At 37.1% G+C, this 18106-nt stretch overlaps 1 protein-coding gene across 4 annotated transcripts in view; it reads left to right on the top strand.

The window, feature by feature from the left end:
- Positions 1–18106, top strand: part of FOCAD (focadhesin) — a 310882-nt gene that overhangs the window by 197048 nt on the left and 95728 nt on the right. For all 4 annotated transcript variants that reach the window (XM_045840183.1, XM_045840184.1, XM_045840185.1 and 1 more), the window contains 2 exons: positions 7352–7490; positions 11795–11980. In XM_045840183.1, the coding sequence (XP_045696139.1) occupies positions 7352–7490; positions 11795–11980 (325 nt within the window). The remainder of the gene's footprint in view (positions 1–7351; positions 7491–11794; positions 11981–18106) is intronic.

Genomic DNA, 18106 nt, shown 5'->3' with positions numbered 1-18106 from the left:
CTCCCCTCCACCCTGCACACCCCCTTCCACCCACATTCCTCCCCCTTTAGTTCATGTCCATGGGTCATACATGTAAGTTCTTTAGCTTCTACATTTTCCATACTACTCTTACCCTCCCCCTGTCTATTTTCTACCTACCATCTATGCTACTTATTCTCCGTACCTTTTCCTCCTCTCTCCCCCTCCCACTGCCCTGTTGATAATCTTCCATGTGATCTCCATTTCTGTGGTTCTGTTCCTGTTCTAGTTGTTTGCTTAGTTTTTGTTTTTGTTTTTGTTTTAGGTGTGGTTGTTGATAATTGTGAGTTTGCTGTCATTTTACTGTACATATTTTTTATCTTCTTTTTCTTAGATAAATCCCTTTAACATTTCATATAATAAGGGCTTGGTGATGATGAACTCCTTTAACTTGACTTTATCTGAACAGCACTTTATCTGCCCTTCCATTCTAAATGAAAGCTTTGCTGGATAGAACAATCTTGGATGTAGGTCCTTGCCTTTCATGACTTGGAATATTTTTCTCCAGCCCCTTCTTGCCTGCAAGGTCTCTTTTGAGAAATCAGCTGACAGTCTGATGGGAACTCCTTTGTAGATTACTGTCTCCTTATCTCTTGCTGATTCTAGGATTCTCTGCTTAATTTTAATCTTGGGTAATGTAATTATGATGTGCCTTGGTGTGTTCCTCCTTGGGTCCAACTTCCTTGGGATTCTGTAAGCTTCCTGGACTTCCTGGAAGTCTATTTCCTTTGCCAGATTGGGGAAGTTCTCCTTTATTATTTATTCAAATAACTTTCCCACTTGTTGCTCTTCCTCTTCCCCGTCTGGTACCCCTATAATTCAGATGTTGGGATGTTTAAAGATGTCCTGGAGGTTCCTAAGCCTCTCCTCATTTGTTTGGATTTTTGTTTCTTCATTCTTTTCTGATTGGGTGTTTCTTTGTGCCTTCTGTTCCACTCTGTTGATTTGAGTTTTTCCTTTATTTCACTTAGTGTAGCCTTCATTTTTTCATCTAATTTGCAATCAAATTTAACCAATTCTGTGAGCATCCTGATTACCAGTGTTTTGAACTATGCATTAGATAGGTTGGCTATTTTTTCATCACTTAGTTGTATTTTTTCTGGAGCTTTGATCTGTTCTTCTGTTTGGGCCTTTTTTTTTTTTTTTGTCTTGACCTGCCTGTTACATACTGAGGGGCGGAGCCTTAGGTATTTACTGGGGTGACAATCCACATGGCTGTTTTGTGGCCCTGTATGTGGGGAAGGGGTCCAAGAGGGAACAATGGCACTTGCTCAGCTCTCTGCCAGATTTCAGTCAATTCCCCTGATACCCACAATCAAATTGGGCCCTTTTGGTGCTGGTTCCCATATGGATGGGTTTGTGTACGTTCTAACACCCTGTGGGTCTCTCCAATGAAATCTCCTGTGAGGCTGGGTGTTTCTCCCAGCACCTCAACCCCCATAGGTGTTTTCAATCAGTGGTTTGAGGCTTTATTTCCCCGCTCTAGGACCCTGAGTTGGGTGGTCAGTCCTGCTACCCAGTTTTGCCTGGTTTATCTGCGCGTGAATATGGGACCTCCCGGTCCACCAGCTGCCTTGCACACTGCACCCTGTTCCACAGTCTTCCCTGTCGCTGGGCTCACCAGCCGCTGCTTGCATACCTGGGTCCACCCCTCCTACCGATCTGGATGAATGTGCCTTCTTTAACTCCTTGGTTGTCGGACTTCTATACAGTTCAATTTTCTGTCAGTAGTGATTGTTTTTTTGTTTCTAAATTTTTGTTGTCCTTGTTTTGGTTGTATGAGGAGGCAGTGTGTCTACCTATGCCTCCATCTTGACTGGAAGTTCCTCGTCTCTACCTGTTGAAATGTTGATATGTTTATTTTATTTTTCTACTTTAGGGTTATATCCATTTTCTGATTATGGTTGTTAGCATTTATACTCAAATAAGAGGTATACTCATTCAAATATAAGGACTTGCTTAATGTAACTTTTCCTTATTTTCTGATCCCTAATAGCCATAAATAGCTCTTTATATCTTCCCACTTAAAGGATAGTGATGTACATAGAGTTGGTATTTCTATATATGCTTGGGTTTTCACCACCAGCATGTGACAAGCTGTAAAGGAAATCTCTAAGGTTTGTTATTTATGCTTTTCAATCTTTTCTTCAGCCCTAACTCCCTCCTGGGGTATGAATAGTGGTTCACTATTGTGTGTATTCTCAACTGGGATTAAGATGAACAGACATAAGTGGTTTAAAAGAATCTACCTCTGACACCCATCTTCTAGTCTAGAGGATCAGCCTCCTCATGGAGAATTGTTGTTTCCAAGCCTGTACCATGCAATCTTCTTTTTATTGATTAATGATTTTCAATTTGGCTATTTGAATACCTAAGGAATGAAAGTCCTGAAAGCCATCAGTGTATTCATATCACAGACAAGTCCCAAAGTTCTCAAAGGCTAAGGAGACAACTAAGTCAACCTCCTACCTCTGTTTTGTAGATGATGACAGTGATGCAAAACAGGCTCATTTTCCATAAAAGCTTATTTTCAGTTGTTTTAGAGGTCCCTGCCAGGTAGGGACTTTTATAATATAAAAACTAAGGTTCTTTGCTGTCAGAGACTACTCACTCTGCCTTAAGGGCAATTTCATTTAAGCACAAAACTGAAGGTTACCCATACACCTTTCCAGTGAAAGTATGTCCACCTTCTCTTTTCTATTTATGGAAACTTGTGAAATAATCTTCTAGATGAGCACAGTATGAATTTGAAGTAAAATTTTTTTCAAAAGATATAACGCATTCTTATCAACATGGCTACACTTGTGGATTATAGTTCAGCTACTTTTGTGAGCACTACATTTCTTTAAATTTACTGAAGAAAGATTTCTTGTTGACTAATGCATTAATTTAAAACATGGAGTTCATTGAAAGCTAATAGGCTGGTGGAGCAAAAGGTGTTAGAGGAGTGGTAGACATCAGAGAAAACACTGAGGGTTGAATAAGGAATTGCATCTGGCAGGAGTGTCTAACCTTGTGACGTCTCTGAGCCAAGCTGGAAGAAGAGTTGTCTTGGGCCACACATTAATACACAGTGACACATAATCACTAAAAATCTCATAATGTAAGTAAATTTACAATTTTGTGTTGGGTCACATTCACAGCCATCCTGGGATGGGTGTGGCCCTTGGGTTGCAGGTTGGATACCCCTGAATTAAGGGAAGATGGAAAATATCAATGAATAATAAAGCTGAATGAGATACCATTTGAGTTAAAGATAAAAATTCATTAACTCATCTTTCTTATCATTGGTTTGTTTTTAGGAAGTTCTGTGAGATTAATGGTGATAGATACTTAACACTTGAGTTGTTTTAATCATTATTTTTTGGACATACACTAGGGGCCAGGCCATCTTATGAGCTGAAAATGTTGAATGAATCCATGTGTTTTGTTGGCTTGTAAAAATGTTGTTAATTACTTGAAACTTGCAAATCTATAGTTGGTCAAAAAATTTGGGGGGCTCATTGAGGACCTATTATTGATTCTAATATTAAAAAATAGACATGAATGCTTTCTACCTTTTAGTTTGCATTTCTTCTGTTTTTAGCTATTTATCCTTCTCCTCTGCCTTAGTTTGTTAAAAAAAAAATCAATCTCCCCCAAAACAGCCAACCAAACAAAAAAAACTATACAGAATTATTTTCCTAATAAAACAATCAGTAATGGATAAACATTTAGGTAGAAGATTGGCTCTTCTCTCTGATTTGGGTTCATTTAAAAATATTTAGCTACTTAAAAATTAAACATTTTTATTATAGAGATCTTAAAATAAGTTGTTGATTTCTTGAGTTAATTTTAGATGTGAATATAATATAAAATGACTCATTATTCATGCCAGCTTCATATTAATATGGTGTGACCTGTTAGGCTTTGATTTAAGTGAATGTCACTGCATTCATCAGAAGCTGTTTCTTTTTTTAAAGGAATTTATGCAGATACTTGATGTGTTCCAAATAAAACCCTCTGTTTATGTTCAAACTCCTTGATTTTTATAGGTTACACACAAAGAAAGGTAGTTGAAAGGTTATCTAGCTCAGAACCCACAGTAAGACATTTTGTTTTTCCAATATAAGTTTTCCAGCATTCAATCAGAAGATTTTAAAAGTAATTTATCATTTTATATTTGGCTCTCCATTAAAGTTTCTCCAGTAAAGTTAGCTATAATTGGAAAGTCATAGTAGTGTGTGTACGTGTGTGTTTGTTTTAAATATATGTGCAGTTTTCCTGGGTGTTTTAGCAGCTAATGTAATACAATCACCCAAATTATATAATATTAACAGGCATTTTTTCATACGATGTCTCAGTTTTCCTTAGTTATACTCACATTGATCGTCTTCAGTTGTACACAAGCCAAGGGAAAAGGCTGGAGCTCACATTGGGAAGCTGGAATAAATAGCTCTTTCAGAGATGAGCAGAACAAAGGACAGAAATGTAATGGAACCAAGTTCTAATAATAAGTGCTAATTTGTTCAGGAGAATCAACTTACATTTGAAGAAACAAAATTGAAGGAGTCATTATATCATTATAAGTAGGCAGAGTTATGTCATCTCTACTTAAATTACAGTACATTTGTAGCTTCCTACAGATATAGGCATTCAGTTGTATGAATATGAAATTAGATAGCTTAAGATGGATGAGTGGATCAGTTTTGTTTAATCCCCAACCTAGTAGGTCTTCCTTTAGTGGCTCTCAGAAATATTGATGTCCTGGTTGCTGTGACTTATTTAACCAATTTAGGTTGATGGAGCAGAAAGTCTGGGTAGGCTAAAATCTGTGGGAAAATGATTCTATTACTTTTATAGTAAATAATTATGGAAAGTGAGGCATTTGATCATTTGGCGTAGTTCATATACCAGTTAAAGTCCCACTGAAGCTGATGGAGGTTTCCACTACTCCTTCTTCTTCCTCTTGTGCCTCTAACACCTCCCTCTCTTCGTCTCCCTTCTCTCATTTCCTCTTTGCCTCTTTGTTATAGCCTTCCTTCCTTCCTCCTCTTCCTCTGTTCCCCACTATGGCCTTCCTTCTATTTAAACAGATTAATTGAGATATGATTCACATTCCATTTAATTCACCCACTTAAAGCATACAATTCAGTGGTTTTCATTTATTCAAGGAATTGTGCAACTAATCACAGAGCAACCACAGTCTAATTGTAGAATACCTTATTATCAGTCAATTCCCATTACCCCTTTCCAAGCCCTAAGCAACCATTAATCTACTTTCTGTCTCTAAATTTGCCTGTCCTGAACCTTTACTGTAATGAAATCATATAGTGTGGGGTCTTTTGTGACTGGCTTTCTTCACAGCATAGTATTTTCAAAGTTCATTTCTGTGTAGCATATCTGCACTTCATATCTTTTTCATGACAATAATATTACAGTATAGATATGCCACATTTTGTTTATGTTTTCATCAGTTCATGGGCATTTGAGTTGCCTCCATTTTTAAATAGCTATTATGAATAATGCATTAACATTCATGAACATTCATGTACAAGTTCTTGTATGATCATATATTTTCACTTCTTTTGGTTACATACCTAGCAGTAGAATTTCTGGGGCATATGATAACTGTGTTTAACATTCTGAGAAACTGCCAAACTGGTTTCCAAAGGGGCTCCACCATTTTACATTCACACCAGCAGTGTATGAGGATTCTGATTTCTCCACATCCTCGCCATTCCTCTGAGTTTTCATATTAGCTTAAGTGTTTACTTCTGCCCTTCGCCTCCCTAAGTCTCCTATAACTCTAGTGTGATGTATAACAGAGCTTCCTAGTGCTTTGATGGACTAGTGTGGTAACTGGTACTCCTGATGTAGTCTCTAGCCGAAAGCATTGTCTGTTTCTCCAGTGTGCTGTTTACATATTATTTTCAAAATTTGTACTGTGGATGTGTAAAAAGTCAGGAAGTAAGGCAAATGGACCCAGACCAACTACTTTACTGGAAACTTTTTAGTCAACTAGGACTGGTTAGAATCTCTAAGATAATTCCTGATGACATCAACCCTGGTAACTTCCAAATAGGTATGCAGACCAGAGATACTTGGAAAAGTCAACTTGTCAGAACCAAGAGGTTTGCAGACATGCCAGGGTTTCTCTCGTATGCATTAATATCAACAAATGTCCCATGTGAAGCATGGATTATTGTTATCTCTGTAATTATGGCTGGCTCAGTTTTCTGAGAATTAGGTACTCAATATTGAATCGGAATTAAACCTTGTCTTTGAAAGTGCTCGGGTAGTCAGGTTGCTTTCACTCCTTAACTGTTGAAGAGAACACTAGTTATGGTTGAAAGGCTTCATTGGAGTTGAGATTATGGTACTTATGAGAAGCATTTCCTCTTGTTTTTAAAATCCCCATGCAAGAACCCTGAATTAGTGCAGTTCCTAAATGGAACAGTGCTTTGGGGACCTATGAAGAAGGCAGTCTGCAGGAGTTGTTAATTATTTCTAAAAATAACTCCAGGAGACAGGCTAATGGTAATGACTGGGTTCTGGCACTTTATGGTTATAGCAACTACTTTTATATATTTGGATTTCCTTCCCTAATGCTTAATTATCTCCATGTGGGCATCATGATGGTGCGTCATTGTAAGTATTAAAAATTTAATTAATTGCTTGACAGTTATATCTTGTGTAAATTACAATAGTGGTAATCTTTTTACGTTTTTTATTTTTGGTTCAGACAACCCTAACTAATCACAGAGCAACCACAAAATCTTCAAATTGCAAATCACATACAATAAAGTATAGCTACCAATTATAGATTTTAGTGTTTTTATATTCTAGAGCAACAAACTGTCAAGTCAAAAATAAAGTCAACTAAAGCACTCTGTCCTTTCCTGATCTCTACTATACATCTCACTGGAAGATTTTAATTTTGTCATGGAGATATGGCTGGAATCACAAATTAAAAAAAATCTATTCAGACGAGGAAAATATTTAATTATAAACCATAGCAGTTCAATATATTCAATGTGTCGGTATTTGCATTTTACTGTCACATGGTATAAGATTTTATTAGTTTTCTATAATAGTCATTGCTTTTGTTGGTTTATGGTGATTTTTTTACTATATATTATCATTAGTGCTTTACATGGATCTGGGATTGTATCTAATAAGATAATTAGAGGTTAACATTTAGTTAATCTGAAAATGAATAGTTTTAAAAAATTTTAATGGTCTTTTGACATTATAGAGCAATGCATCTGACTCAATTTTTAAATCTTGACATAAAAAGGACAAAGAAAAGATTTTACATAATGTTATAGTGTTGTCTTCTCTGTCATTGCAGATAAGAGCAGAAATCCCTATTCCTGATGAGCTAGATGAAGATGAAGATGATGAGGGTGATGAAAAGGATGTGGATCTTTCAGTTCCTGGCTATTGCTATCTCAAACTGTTGTCACTCACCTCACCTTTGGTTTTACCAGGTGATGCTTATGTATTTAGTGGCAGGGAAGCTAGCAGTTTTCAGTGATTTTTACCTATCTGATTGTGTTCTTTTGTGACACATAGATATTAATAGCTCACTTTAATCTTGCATACATATTTTCTATCTGAAATGCCAAATGCATCCATCTGTTCTATAGGGCTCCTCAAAGTAGTACAGTGTTCAAAATATTCTGAATATGTTAGACTTGAATAAAATTGAACTGGAAAACTAATTTAAATAACCATTTTTACTGAGAAGTTAAAATTTCTTTCAAATTCTGAATTTCTTCTGTAAAACAAATTTGCAGTGGTACTTTAAGTCACTGATTGAAATAATGGTTTATTATGATATAAGGTAAGTGAAAAGATCATTAGAATCTTCCAAGATTTACTGGCTACTTTCATAATTATAAATTTAATCTTTCTTTGGAATTATTCCAAAGATGGTACCGATATCGGGGAACTATAAATTAATGCCTTTAAAAAGTAGATCAAATTGTATGGTCATTTAGTTTCAACATAAATTTTACAGAACCATGGCATTTAAAAATTATTCTAAGTATATGTAATTATTCTAATTCAGTATTAGCCAGCATTTTGCTGAACATGCATCCATAACCTATCCTGTCCCAGTTCTAGCTTGGATGTTCATGGATGTAAAAATTTAATTTCTGAAAGTTAAGTTCAATAAACCCAAGAAATATTATATCTTCACAATCATTATTTCACTATACTGTAACACTGGAAGATTTTTCCTTGGTTTCATCTCACATGGAGATTCTTAAGAGATTCAGCCATATGCATATTATTTATTTCTAGATAAAGCTCCTGTCCCAAATCCCCACCTCCTTTCATTAGAGAAAATTTAATGGTACAACGTAGACAAAGACTTCACCTTTTCTTTTTTCCTGATGCCCTGAACAAGCAGCAAAGACTTGTTTCCTGTTCCTCTTTTCTGTTTTTCCCACTTGCTACATCAGGGTTTTCTTTTGACTGTATGACTTGCTCTTTTTTATTACTGAGCTGTATTCCACTGTAGGATGTACTACTGTTTCTTTATCCACTCATCTGTTGAAAGACATTTAGGTTGTTTCAGAGTCGAGGACCTTTCCTGTAGTTAATATTGAGTTGAAGGAAAAAGTCATCAGTTACCAAAGTTTGTCTTGTATACTAAAATAGCCTTAGAGTTAAAAATCCTCTTGAGCTTTTTAAATGTTGATGTTTCCTCTTACATAGACCCCTCACCCGCTGGGCATATGGTATGAGAAAAAGGGGAGATACTTGTTGCATCATCTGCTGTTTCTGTCCTCCTGGTCTGTGCAGTGCTGTGCTGGCCATGAGGCGGCTCCTCTACATAGTTTGTCCTTGATGGCTGTTAGCCCCTTTCCCCAAGAAGGGGAGGATTTGAGATCAGCAATTGTATCTGTTTGAGAAAATTCAATAGTTAGAGTTAGGTGGGTAGTGTAGATGCTATCTGTGTCCAGCAAACCATGTCACCATGGACAAAGTTCTTCATTTTCCTGTGCCTCACTCTCCCTGGGAGTACTCAGAAGAGAACCAGGAAAAAGCACCAGTCTCAGGAATGTACACCCTAACAGGCCCACCGTGGATGACACACGTTAGGCAGGAAACCAGAATGCATTGGATGTGAGTGCGTCCTGGCCCTTTTCTCCTCTTCATTTTTTAACTTCTCTGAAGTTTTTTCAAAAAACTTACAAGAAGTCACAAAAATAGTTTCAGGAGTTTCTGTTTACTTTTACCTAAGCTGCTCTGGATTGATAACATCTCACATACCCATAGTTTAATATTAAAGCTGGGAATTTCACATTGGTACAACATTGTTAACTATAGACCTATTCAGATTTTTCTAGGTTTCTAAATATAGTATATAAACTTTTGGAATTAGCACTTTTTTTTCACTCAGGACATTTTGAGTCCACCCCGATAGTTGCCTGTATGACTTGGTCTTTTTTATTACCGAGCTGTATTCCATTTTAGGATGTACTACTGTTTCTTTATCCACTCATCTGTTGAAAGACATTTAGGTTGTTTTAAAAATTTATAACTAACAATGTGACCTACAAATTTTCAGTTTTGTTCAAATTCTGACCTGGTCTTCTGTAAGGAAAATCGTAGGGCAAGACTCAATGAGTGGGGAAAAAATTCTACATGGTAGCTTAGTGGCTAGGGAAGATGGTGTTTTTATATCAGTTGCAGTCATGGCATCTTATCCTCATTTAAACTATTCTCAGGGCTGGAGTTATTATGAGAATCCTTAGTTCTCTGAAGAACTTGACAAGTAGACAAATTTACATTCCTGGGTTAGTCTGTTGCAGATGTGGACTTATTTCTTGACATATATCAGCTTTTGCCAGAATAGGATTCCGTATAGGAAGCATGAAATTACCTTCTCTCATCATAGCGCTGGTGTCCTCACAAACAGTGATTGTAGCTATATCCCAAAAAGTCTATACTTATCCTCAGCGGGCTTGAAGCAGTCATATGCAGGCATGTGAATGCAAGTATTGGGTATATGGTCTGCAGTTGGATATTATTTATCTCTTTCAGTTAGATATTGATTAGGGTCTTGACAGGAAAGGCAAATTCAGATGAAGTAATTGATTTGAATGTGGTTGAATGAAGGGACTCTTTATACTTATGGTGTCAAGGTTAAAGGAAAATTCATAAGCCATGGTGAATCCTCCCAGAGTGGTTAATGTCCCTTAGCTAGAAGAGGTAAGGGGAGGTAGCAGTTAGGAGAATGAGAGAGAGCATCTGTGTCATAAATAGGGGAGCCAGGGCCTTCCAGAGCAATGTAGGCTACCTGTAGCAAACCTGCAGGTGGGTATTGGGGAATACAGGCCTGACCCCACTGTGTTTCCACTCTCTGGCCTCCTGCCAGTGTTTCCCTTTCAATGAAGCCAGAGGACAAGGGAGCCTGATGATGCATTTGTTAAAGGTTATTCTTCCAGGGCACGGAGCACAGTTGAGAGGGCAGAGGATGGTCCTAGAGCGGGTAAATGGAAAGCATCCCACACAGTGTTCTCTTGGCTTTGAATGGAGAAGCTTGGTTGCATCTAGGGTGTTTCTATATGGGATTAACAAGACTGGGTACCCAATAGATGCTCTAGTGAGCCCTTACTGCCTTTAATTTCATCATGGTCTTTAAAGGAGACTTTTTAAATCTATTCAGAATGAAATTCCAGTTTTGTTAGGTGTATCCTTGCCTTTTTGTTCCTGTAATAAGAAGCACATGCAGTAGTTTCCTTTTTTGTTTACTTTTAATGTTTTCGTTTTTTGCATTGGGCAACCTCTAGTGGTTCTTAGGAAAATGACACTTGCATATGAACCTGTAATCTTATCAAGTATTTTGTTTGGATATCTATTGTCTTCTGATCCCACATTTCTGTGTTACCTTATAATATGTAAAAATGGCAAGTAATAAGCTTTTTGGAATTAATTAGAGGCACCACAGCCAAGAAATTAATATTTTGTTTTTTAATAATTGTATTGATATTGCTACAGAAAGATAAAAGACCTCTCTGAAAATACCTAAATAACAAGAAGCAGCCAGTCACATGGATGTCTGGGACTAGTGTGTTCCATGTAGAAGGAATAACAGGTGTCATGGCCCTGAGTTAGCTATGAACTTTGTGTTACTGAGGAATGGAAAAAAGGCCCAGTGGAAGTGTGTCTTTAACATCTCTAGCAAGGAGGGCAGGTGGTTGGAGAGAAGGTAAGAGGGGAAGTCAGGCTCAATCATAGACTTGATCATTGTCAGAAGTTTTGATGTTATTCCATCTACAGTGAAAAACCTTTGGAAGATGTTAGGAAGGGGAATGATGTAAAATTCTGGCTTTTGAGTAGACAAGATGGTTTGTAGGGGTGGTCATGAGGAGTAGAAAACAACAAACTTGTACTTAAATTAGGATGAGGAAGAGAGGAAATATGACTGGGCAAGTAGCAGTGAAAATGGAGATGGATTTAGGATGTATTTTTGAAGGTTGATCTAGGCCTTGCTAATGGAGTACATATCAGGAGTGGGAGAAAGAGAGAAGTTAAGGATGGCTACGTTTTTAAGCTTGAGCAACTGGGCACCATGGTCTGACTTGGGGCACTAAAAAGAGGATAAGGATCAAGAGTTCTCTTTTTACTTTGTGAAGTTTGGTCTGAAATAGGCTAAGTTGTTATTGTTGCTGTTGTGTGCACACGTGTGTGTGTGTGTGTGAGAGAGTTAAGAATGAATGTTTCTCTTCTAGTGTACTGTAATACTCTACTTTTGATCTTCTTTTATCTCTTTCAGCTTTGGAGGAATTTTTTATGTCGCTCATGAAACAAGAAATGGTGAATATGCCCCGTGGGGTCTATCACTTGGCATTAAAAGGAGGTGCCCGCTTAGACCAAGGAAAGATGGTAGCAGGAATCCCCAATTTTATGTTGAAAATGTATGAAACAAACAAGCAGCCAGGTTTGAAACCTGGCCTTGCAGGTGAGCATATTACATTGTACTCAACCACAAGTTGTTTTGCTTTTTTTTTCTTTCCATCTCACATGTATTTAACTTTGAAATATATCTGGTTAGGGAATATTTGGGTTGTGTGTCATCTCATTTTTTTAAATTAATTACTTTATTGTTGTTCAATTACAGTTGTCTGCATTTTCTCCCCACCACTCCCCCCTACCCTGCAAGTTTTTAATATAATCTTTTAACTTCCATTTTTGAGTAGGGGGGAGTACTTCATGGCAGGGCATTGCTGCTGTTGCTAACATGTAGACACAGCAGGATAAATGAGAAAAATAAATCCCATTTTAAAGGTATTAGAGAACTGTAGAAGCAAACATGAATAGATAGACAAAAAGACCATAATAGGAGACCCTTTGAGGACTGTTCCCATCCCTGAGGAGGGTATTCAGTGATTCTGGTTGTGGGCTAGGATTGGGGGTTGGCCAGGAAGAGGCCAGTTAGAGGACAGAGAAACCAGTGGACCTTTTAGTGGTTCCACTAGACTAGGGTGATGTGATGGTTAATTTTATATGTCAGTGTGATTGGGCTAAGAGATGCCCAGGTAGCTACTAAAACATTATTTTTGTATATGTCTGTGAGTGTGTGTTCAGAAGAGGTTAGCATTTGAACGTGTAGATTGAGTAAAGAAGATCATCCTCACCAATGCGTTTGAGCATCGTCCAATCTGTTAGGGGCCTGAATAGGACAGAAAAACAAAGGAAGGGTGAAACTGCTCTCTTTGCATGAACGAGTATGTCTATCTTCTGCCCTTGGACATTGTCACCACTGGTTCTCAGGCTTTTAGACTCAGACTGAATTATACCACTGGCTTTCCTGTTTCTCCAGCTCACAGATATTTACCTCTTTTTCGTTCTGTTTCTCCGAAGACTCTGACTAATATAAGAGACAAATTGGAGATTTTCCTCGTAAGATACTTGCTGAATTTTGATTTTGCCCTGAAAGTTAAAGAACTAGGCTGATGGCTTCTTCTGAAACGCGGAGTGAAATCTCATTCAGTCTTGTGCTTAGGGAACAAAGACTGGCTAGGAGAATGGGTCTGAAAACAAAGCACATGAGTAGTGAATTAATACTAAAGATAAAGCTCTTTGTACCTGGGTGCATTTACTGATTTTTTTGACCTGAGCTAGAGGTTGAAACTGAGGCTTGACCTTAGTAAAAATCTGATGCAAGAGACAGAGAAACCAACAGAGATCTTGACATTTATATGGTATCTGAGTGACAACACAGGAGACTTGAGGAACCCCCAATACGCAGCCTGTGTCTCCCTCCAGATATTTGCCAAGATTTGGAACTTTAAGGGATGGAGAGGTAAAGAGATAAGCTGAAAACCTATGAGGACAGTTCAGAATCTCTCGTAACTATTCCATACTTAGGAGTCTGATTAGACTGTCGATTGAAAATCTTGGGGAGGCATATCCTAGGAACAGGGTTGAACCAGACATAGACTGAGATTTACCAGAGCTGTAAATAAGCCTAACCCAGTCCAATCCCTGATTTGATTGTGAAGATCATTCCTTCACTCTATCTGCCTAACAGAGGAGAGGAGTTTAACACCATTTCAACTAAAATTTCTGTGGTTCTTTTATTTACTATCCAGTATACAATGAAAAAGTTCTGGACATACGAAAAAGGAAGAAGCTAGAAATGTAGGGACATTTCATGGAGATAATGAAGTCCCTCCATTAAGAAAATATCACAGTTTTAGCCCTGGCTGGCGTAGCTCAGTGGATTGAGTGCGGGCTATGGACCAAAGTGTCGCGGGTTCGATTCCCAGTCAGGGTACATTCCTGGGTTGCAGGCCACAGCCCCCAGCAACCGCACATTGATGTTTCTCTCTCTTTCTCTTTCTCCCTCCCTTCTCTCTCTAAAAATAAATAAATAAAAAAATCTTTAAAAAAAGAAAAAAATAAACTTTAAAAAAAAGAAAATATCACAGTTTTAATCAATGTACACAAAATAAAATAGCTTCAAAATATATGACAAAAATGAGCAGACCATTTTGTTTTCAAAAAGATTTTTTTCAAAAAAGATTAAATAGACCCACGGTAAAAGTGCTAAACATTAAAATGTCTTTCTCAATAGCTTGATGAATAAGCAGACAAATAAAATCAATAAGTTTGCAGGATATCTGAACAATGCTGTGATCAAACTTAGTTGGCATGTAGAACAGTAATAGAATTCCTATACTTTTTAATGGTACATAGGTGAACTTGCCAAAATGACCATATGGCAAACTATAAATTTCAACACATTTCAAAATACTGAAGTCATTTAGAGCCTGTCCCCTGATGAACAAGGAATGAAAAGTAAATACCCAAAAGATAACTAAAATGTCTCCAGTAGCCTGGAAATGGAACATTACATTTATAAATAATCCAAGGATTAAACTAAAAATCAACATGGAAATCAAAAAATATTTTGAACTGAATGATAATGAAAATAAGCCAATCACAACTGCTAAAACAGTGTTAGAGGGAAACTTATACCTTCAGAGAATATATTAAAAAAGAGAAAGAGAAAACAATCATGATTTAAGCTTCTATCTCAAGAAGCTTGGAAAAGAACAGCAAATTAAATTTAAAGAAAGGAAAAAGGAAGGAATAATAAATATAAGAATAAAATTTAGTGCAGTAGAAAACATAAAATCAGCATAGCCAAAAGTTGATTCTTTGAAAAGTTTAACAAAATGGTAAACTAATATAAGTTTGGATAATAAAATACAGAAATGTAGATATATGCATGCCTGTTATCACCACTGTTGTTCAGTATTATAATGGAGGACATAGCTAGTGTAATAAGCCAAAAAAAAATGTCATAAGGATTAGAAAGGAAGAAATAAAATAGTCATTATTTGCAGATGACATGATTGTGTACACAGAAAATTGAAAATTATGTACAGACTAATTGGGTTAATAAATGAATTTGGCAAGATTACTGCATGCATACAAAAGTCACCATATAAAAATCAGTGACAATTTAAAAGATGTTTAAAAATTAAAAATTAAATAGTCACTAAGAAATTGCCAAAAAAATCAGTGAGATTTTTTATACCATACAAATAAAAATATGATTTAAAATCTATACCATTTACAATAGTATCAAAACTACCAAGTACACAGAGTAAATTTATCAAAAGCATGCAAAACCCTTATGCTGGAAGATACAGAACATTACAGAGAAAAAATAAACAGATTCTAACAAATGGAATGATATACAATGCATATGGACTAGAAGACTATGTTGTAAAAATGTTAATTCTCTTCAAATTGATATTTAGATTCAACCCAATCCAAATCAATATCCCAGTGGGGTTTTTTTTTTTTTTTAAATTGGCAAGCTGATTTTAAAATGTGCATGAATAGCCAATGAAATCTTGAAGAATAAAAACAAAGTAGGAGGATATACATTACCAGATATCAAAACCTACTATAAAACTGCACTGATTGACCATGTGGTCTTGGGGCAAGGTTAGACAAACCAACCAATGGGAGAATATAGAATGCTGAGAAGCAGACACACATGAGCAAGGTCACCGGATTTATTACAGAGGTGGCACTGCAGTGCTGTGAAGAAACAGGATGATCTTTACAATAAATGATTCTATAATTAAGTGCTCCAGTTACAAAAATAATGACAAATTATATTAAAATCAAGAACATGTGTTAATCAGAATGTACCTTGAAGAGAGTAATAAGGCAAGCCACAGAATGCAAGAAAGAATAATACATATATCTGATAAAAACTCATATCTAGAATATGTAACATATTTTTGCAAATCGATAAGAAAAAGACAATCAGAAAACAGGAAATAGAATTAAACACCCTTCAAAATGAGAGTACTCAAATATCCAATGAACATATGAGTAGATGATCAACTTAGTCAACTTGATACAAATTAAAACCCCCATAACGTACTACCACATACTGAACAGATTGGCTAAAATGAGAAAAAGATGGGGGTTCTGACCAAGATGGAGGCATAGGTAGAAACCCTTCACTTCCTCTCACAACCAAAAGGAGGATAACCAATCTAAAATCAATAAACAACCAGAAGTACCAGAAAATCAAACTGCATGAAACTCCAACAACTAAGGAATTAAAGAAAAAAATCAACCGAAACAACCAGACCAGTAAGGTGGACCCCGCGGGTCAAGCGACTCAGACAAACCGCGGCTAGGTGGCTGAGGGGCAGGGCTGACTTAAGGGGGAAACTGAGACTCAGAGCTGACTGTGGGCTACAGCTGGGGTTGCCGCAGTGGGAGATACTTCCACTCTGACTCAAGAGTCTGTTGGAAAGTGCTCTAGAGACCAGCAGGTGAGCTGCATTGCTCCCTCTCTGGCCCCTGCCCCACAGGAGGCAGCACAGCAAAGAGGATTGCCCTGCCTGGGTGAACACGTAGGGCCCTGCCCCTTACAACCTATCAGCTGTGCCAAGACACAGCTATGGGCCCATATTTCTTTCTATGAAAGAAATATGGCCCAAATGAAAGAACACAGCAAAACCTCAACTAAGCGTTGAGGACACTGCCAGCCTAACTGATGGAGAATTTAAAGCCCTGGTAATCAAAATGCTCACAGAATTGATTGAGCTTAGTTGAAAAATGAAAGAACAAATGAAAGATACCCAAAATGAAATAAAGCAAAATAATTCAGGGAACCAATAGTGACAAGAAGGAAACCAGGATTCAATTAAATGATTTTGGAACAAAAGGAAGAAATAAACATCCAATTGGATCAGAACTGAGAAACAAGAATCCAAAAAATGAGAGGCTGAGGACTCTCTGGGACAACCTGAAATGTTTCAATATCCGAATTATAGGGGTGCCAGAAGGAGAAGAACAACAGCAAGAAATTGAAAACTTATTTGAACAAATAATGAAGGAAAACTTCCCCAATCTGGCAAAGGAAATAGACTTCCAGGACGTCCAGGAAGCCCAGAGAGTCCCAAAGAAGTTGGACCCAAGGAGGAACACACCCAAGGCACATCATCATTTACTTACCCAAGATGAAAGACAGAGAAAATCCTAAGAGCAGCAAGAGAAAAGGAGACAGTTACCTACAAAGGAGTTCCCATAAAGCCATCAGCTGATTTCTCAAAAGAAACCTTACAGGCAAGAAGGGGCTGGAAAGCAGTATTCCAAGTCATGAAAGGCAAGGACCTACATCCAGATTGCTTTATCCAGCACAGCTATCATTTAGAATGAAAGGGCAGATAAAGTCCTTTACAAATAAGGTCAAGTTAAAAGAGTTCACCATCACCAAGCCCTTATTATATGAAATGTTAAAGGGAATTATCTAAGAAAAAGAAAATAAAAAATATGAACAGTAAAATGACAACACACAGCTATCAACAAATGAACCTAAAAGAAAAGAAAAACTGAAACAGCCAGAACAGGAACAGAATCAGAGAAATGGAGATCACACAGAAAGAGTTCAGTGGGGAGGGGGAAGGGAGGAATAGGGGGGGAAGGTACAAGGAAGAAGAAACATAATTGATAGGCATAAAATAGATGGGGAAAGATAAAAAATGGTATAGGAAACAGAGGACTCAAAGAACTTATATGTACAACCCATGGACATGAACTAAGGTGAGAGCCAGTGCTGGAGGGTTGGGAGGGCAGAGTGGAAAGGGAATAAAGGGGAAAAAATTGGGAAAACTGTAATAGCATAATCAATAAAAAATACTTTAAAAAGAAAAAGAAAAAAGATGGAAACTACAAAGTGTTGATAAATATGTGAAGCAACAAGAACTGCTGCTGGAATGCATGTTAGTACAACCACTTTGGAAAACTGGTACTGAATAAATTAATACTCTTACCTAGGTATGTCATTCCTAGGGAAAAACCCAAATGAAGTCACTAGGTGACATGTATATGTAATAGTGTTCACAGCAGCATTATTTGAGTTGTCCTATACTTGGAGGCTATCTAAATGCCTATTGACAGTAAAATGGATAAATAAATTGTGGTTTGTTCACATGATGGAATATTATTCAGCAATAAGAATGAATGTACTACAACTGCCAATAACAATATGAATGATTCTTGCAGTGATTAGGCTGACTGAAGTCAGATTTTTAAAAAGCCATTT

This window comes from Phyllostomus hastatus, unplaced genomic scaffold, assembly GCF_019186645.2.
Source record: "Phyllostomus hastatus isolate PE091 unplaced genomic scaffold, TTU_PhHast_1.1 phas_contig_34, whole genome shotgun sequence".
NCBI lineage: Eukaryota > Metazoa > Chordata > Mammalia > Chiroptera > Phyllostomidae > Phyllostomus > Phyllostomus hastatus.
The sequence above is the reverse complement of the archived record's forward strand: the minus strand, read 5'-3'. Positions and strand labels throughout refer to the sequence as shown.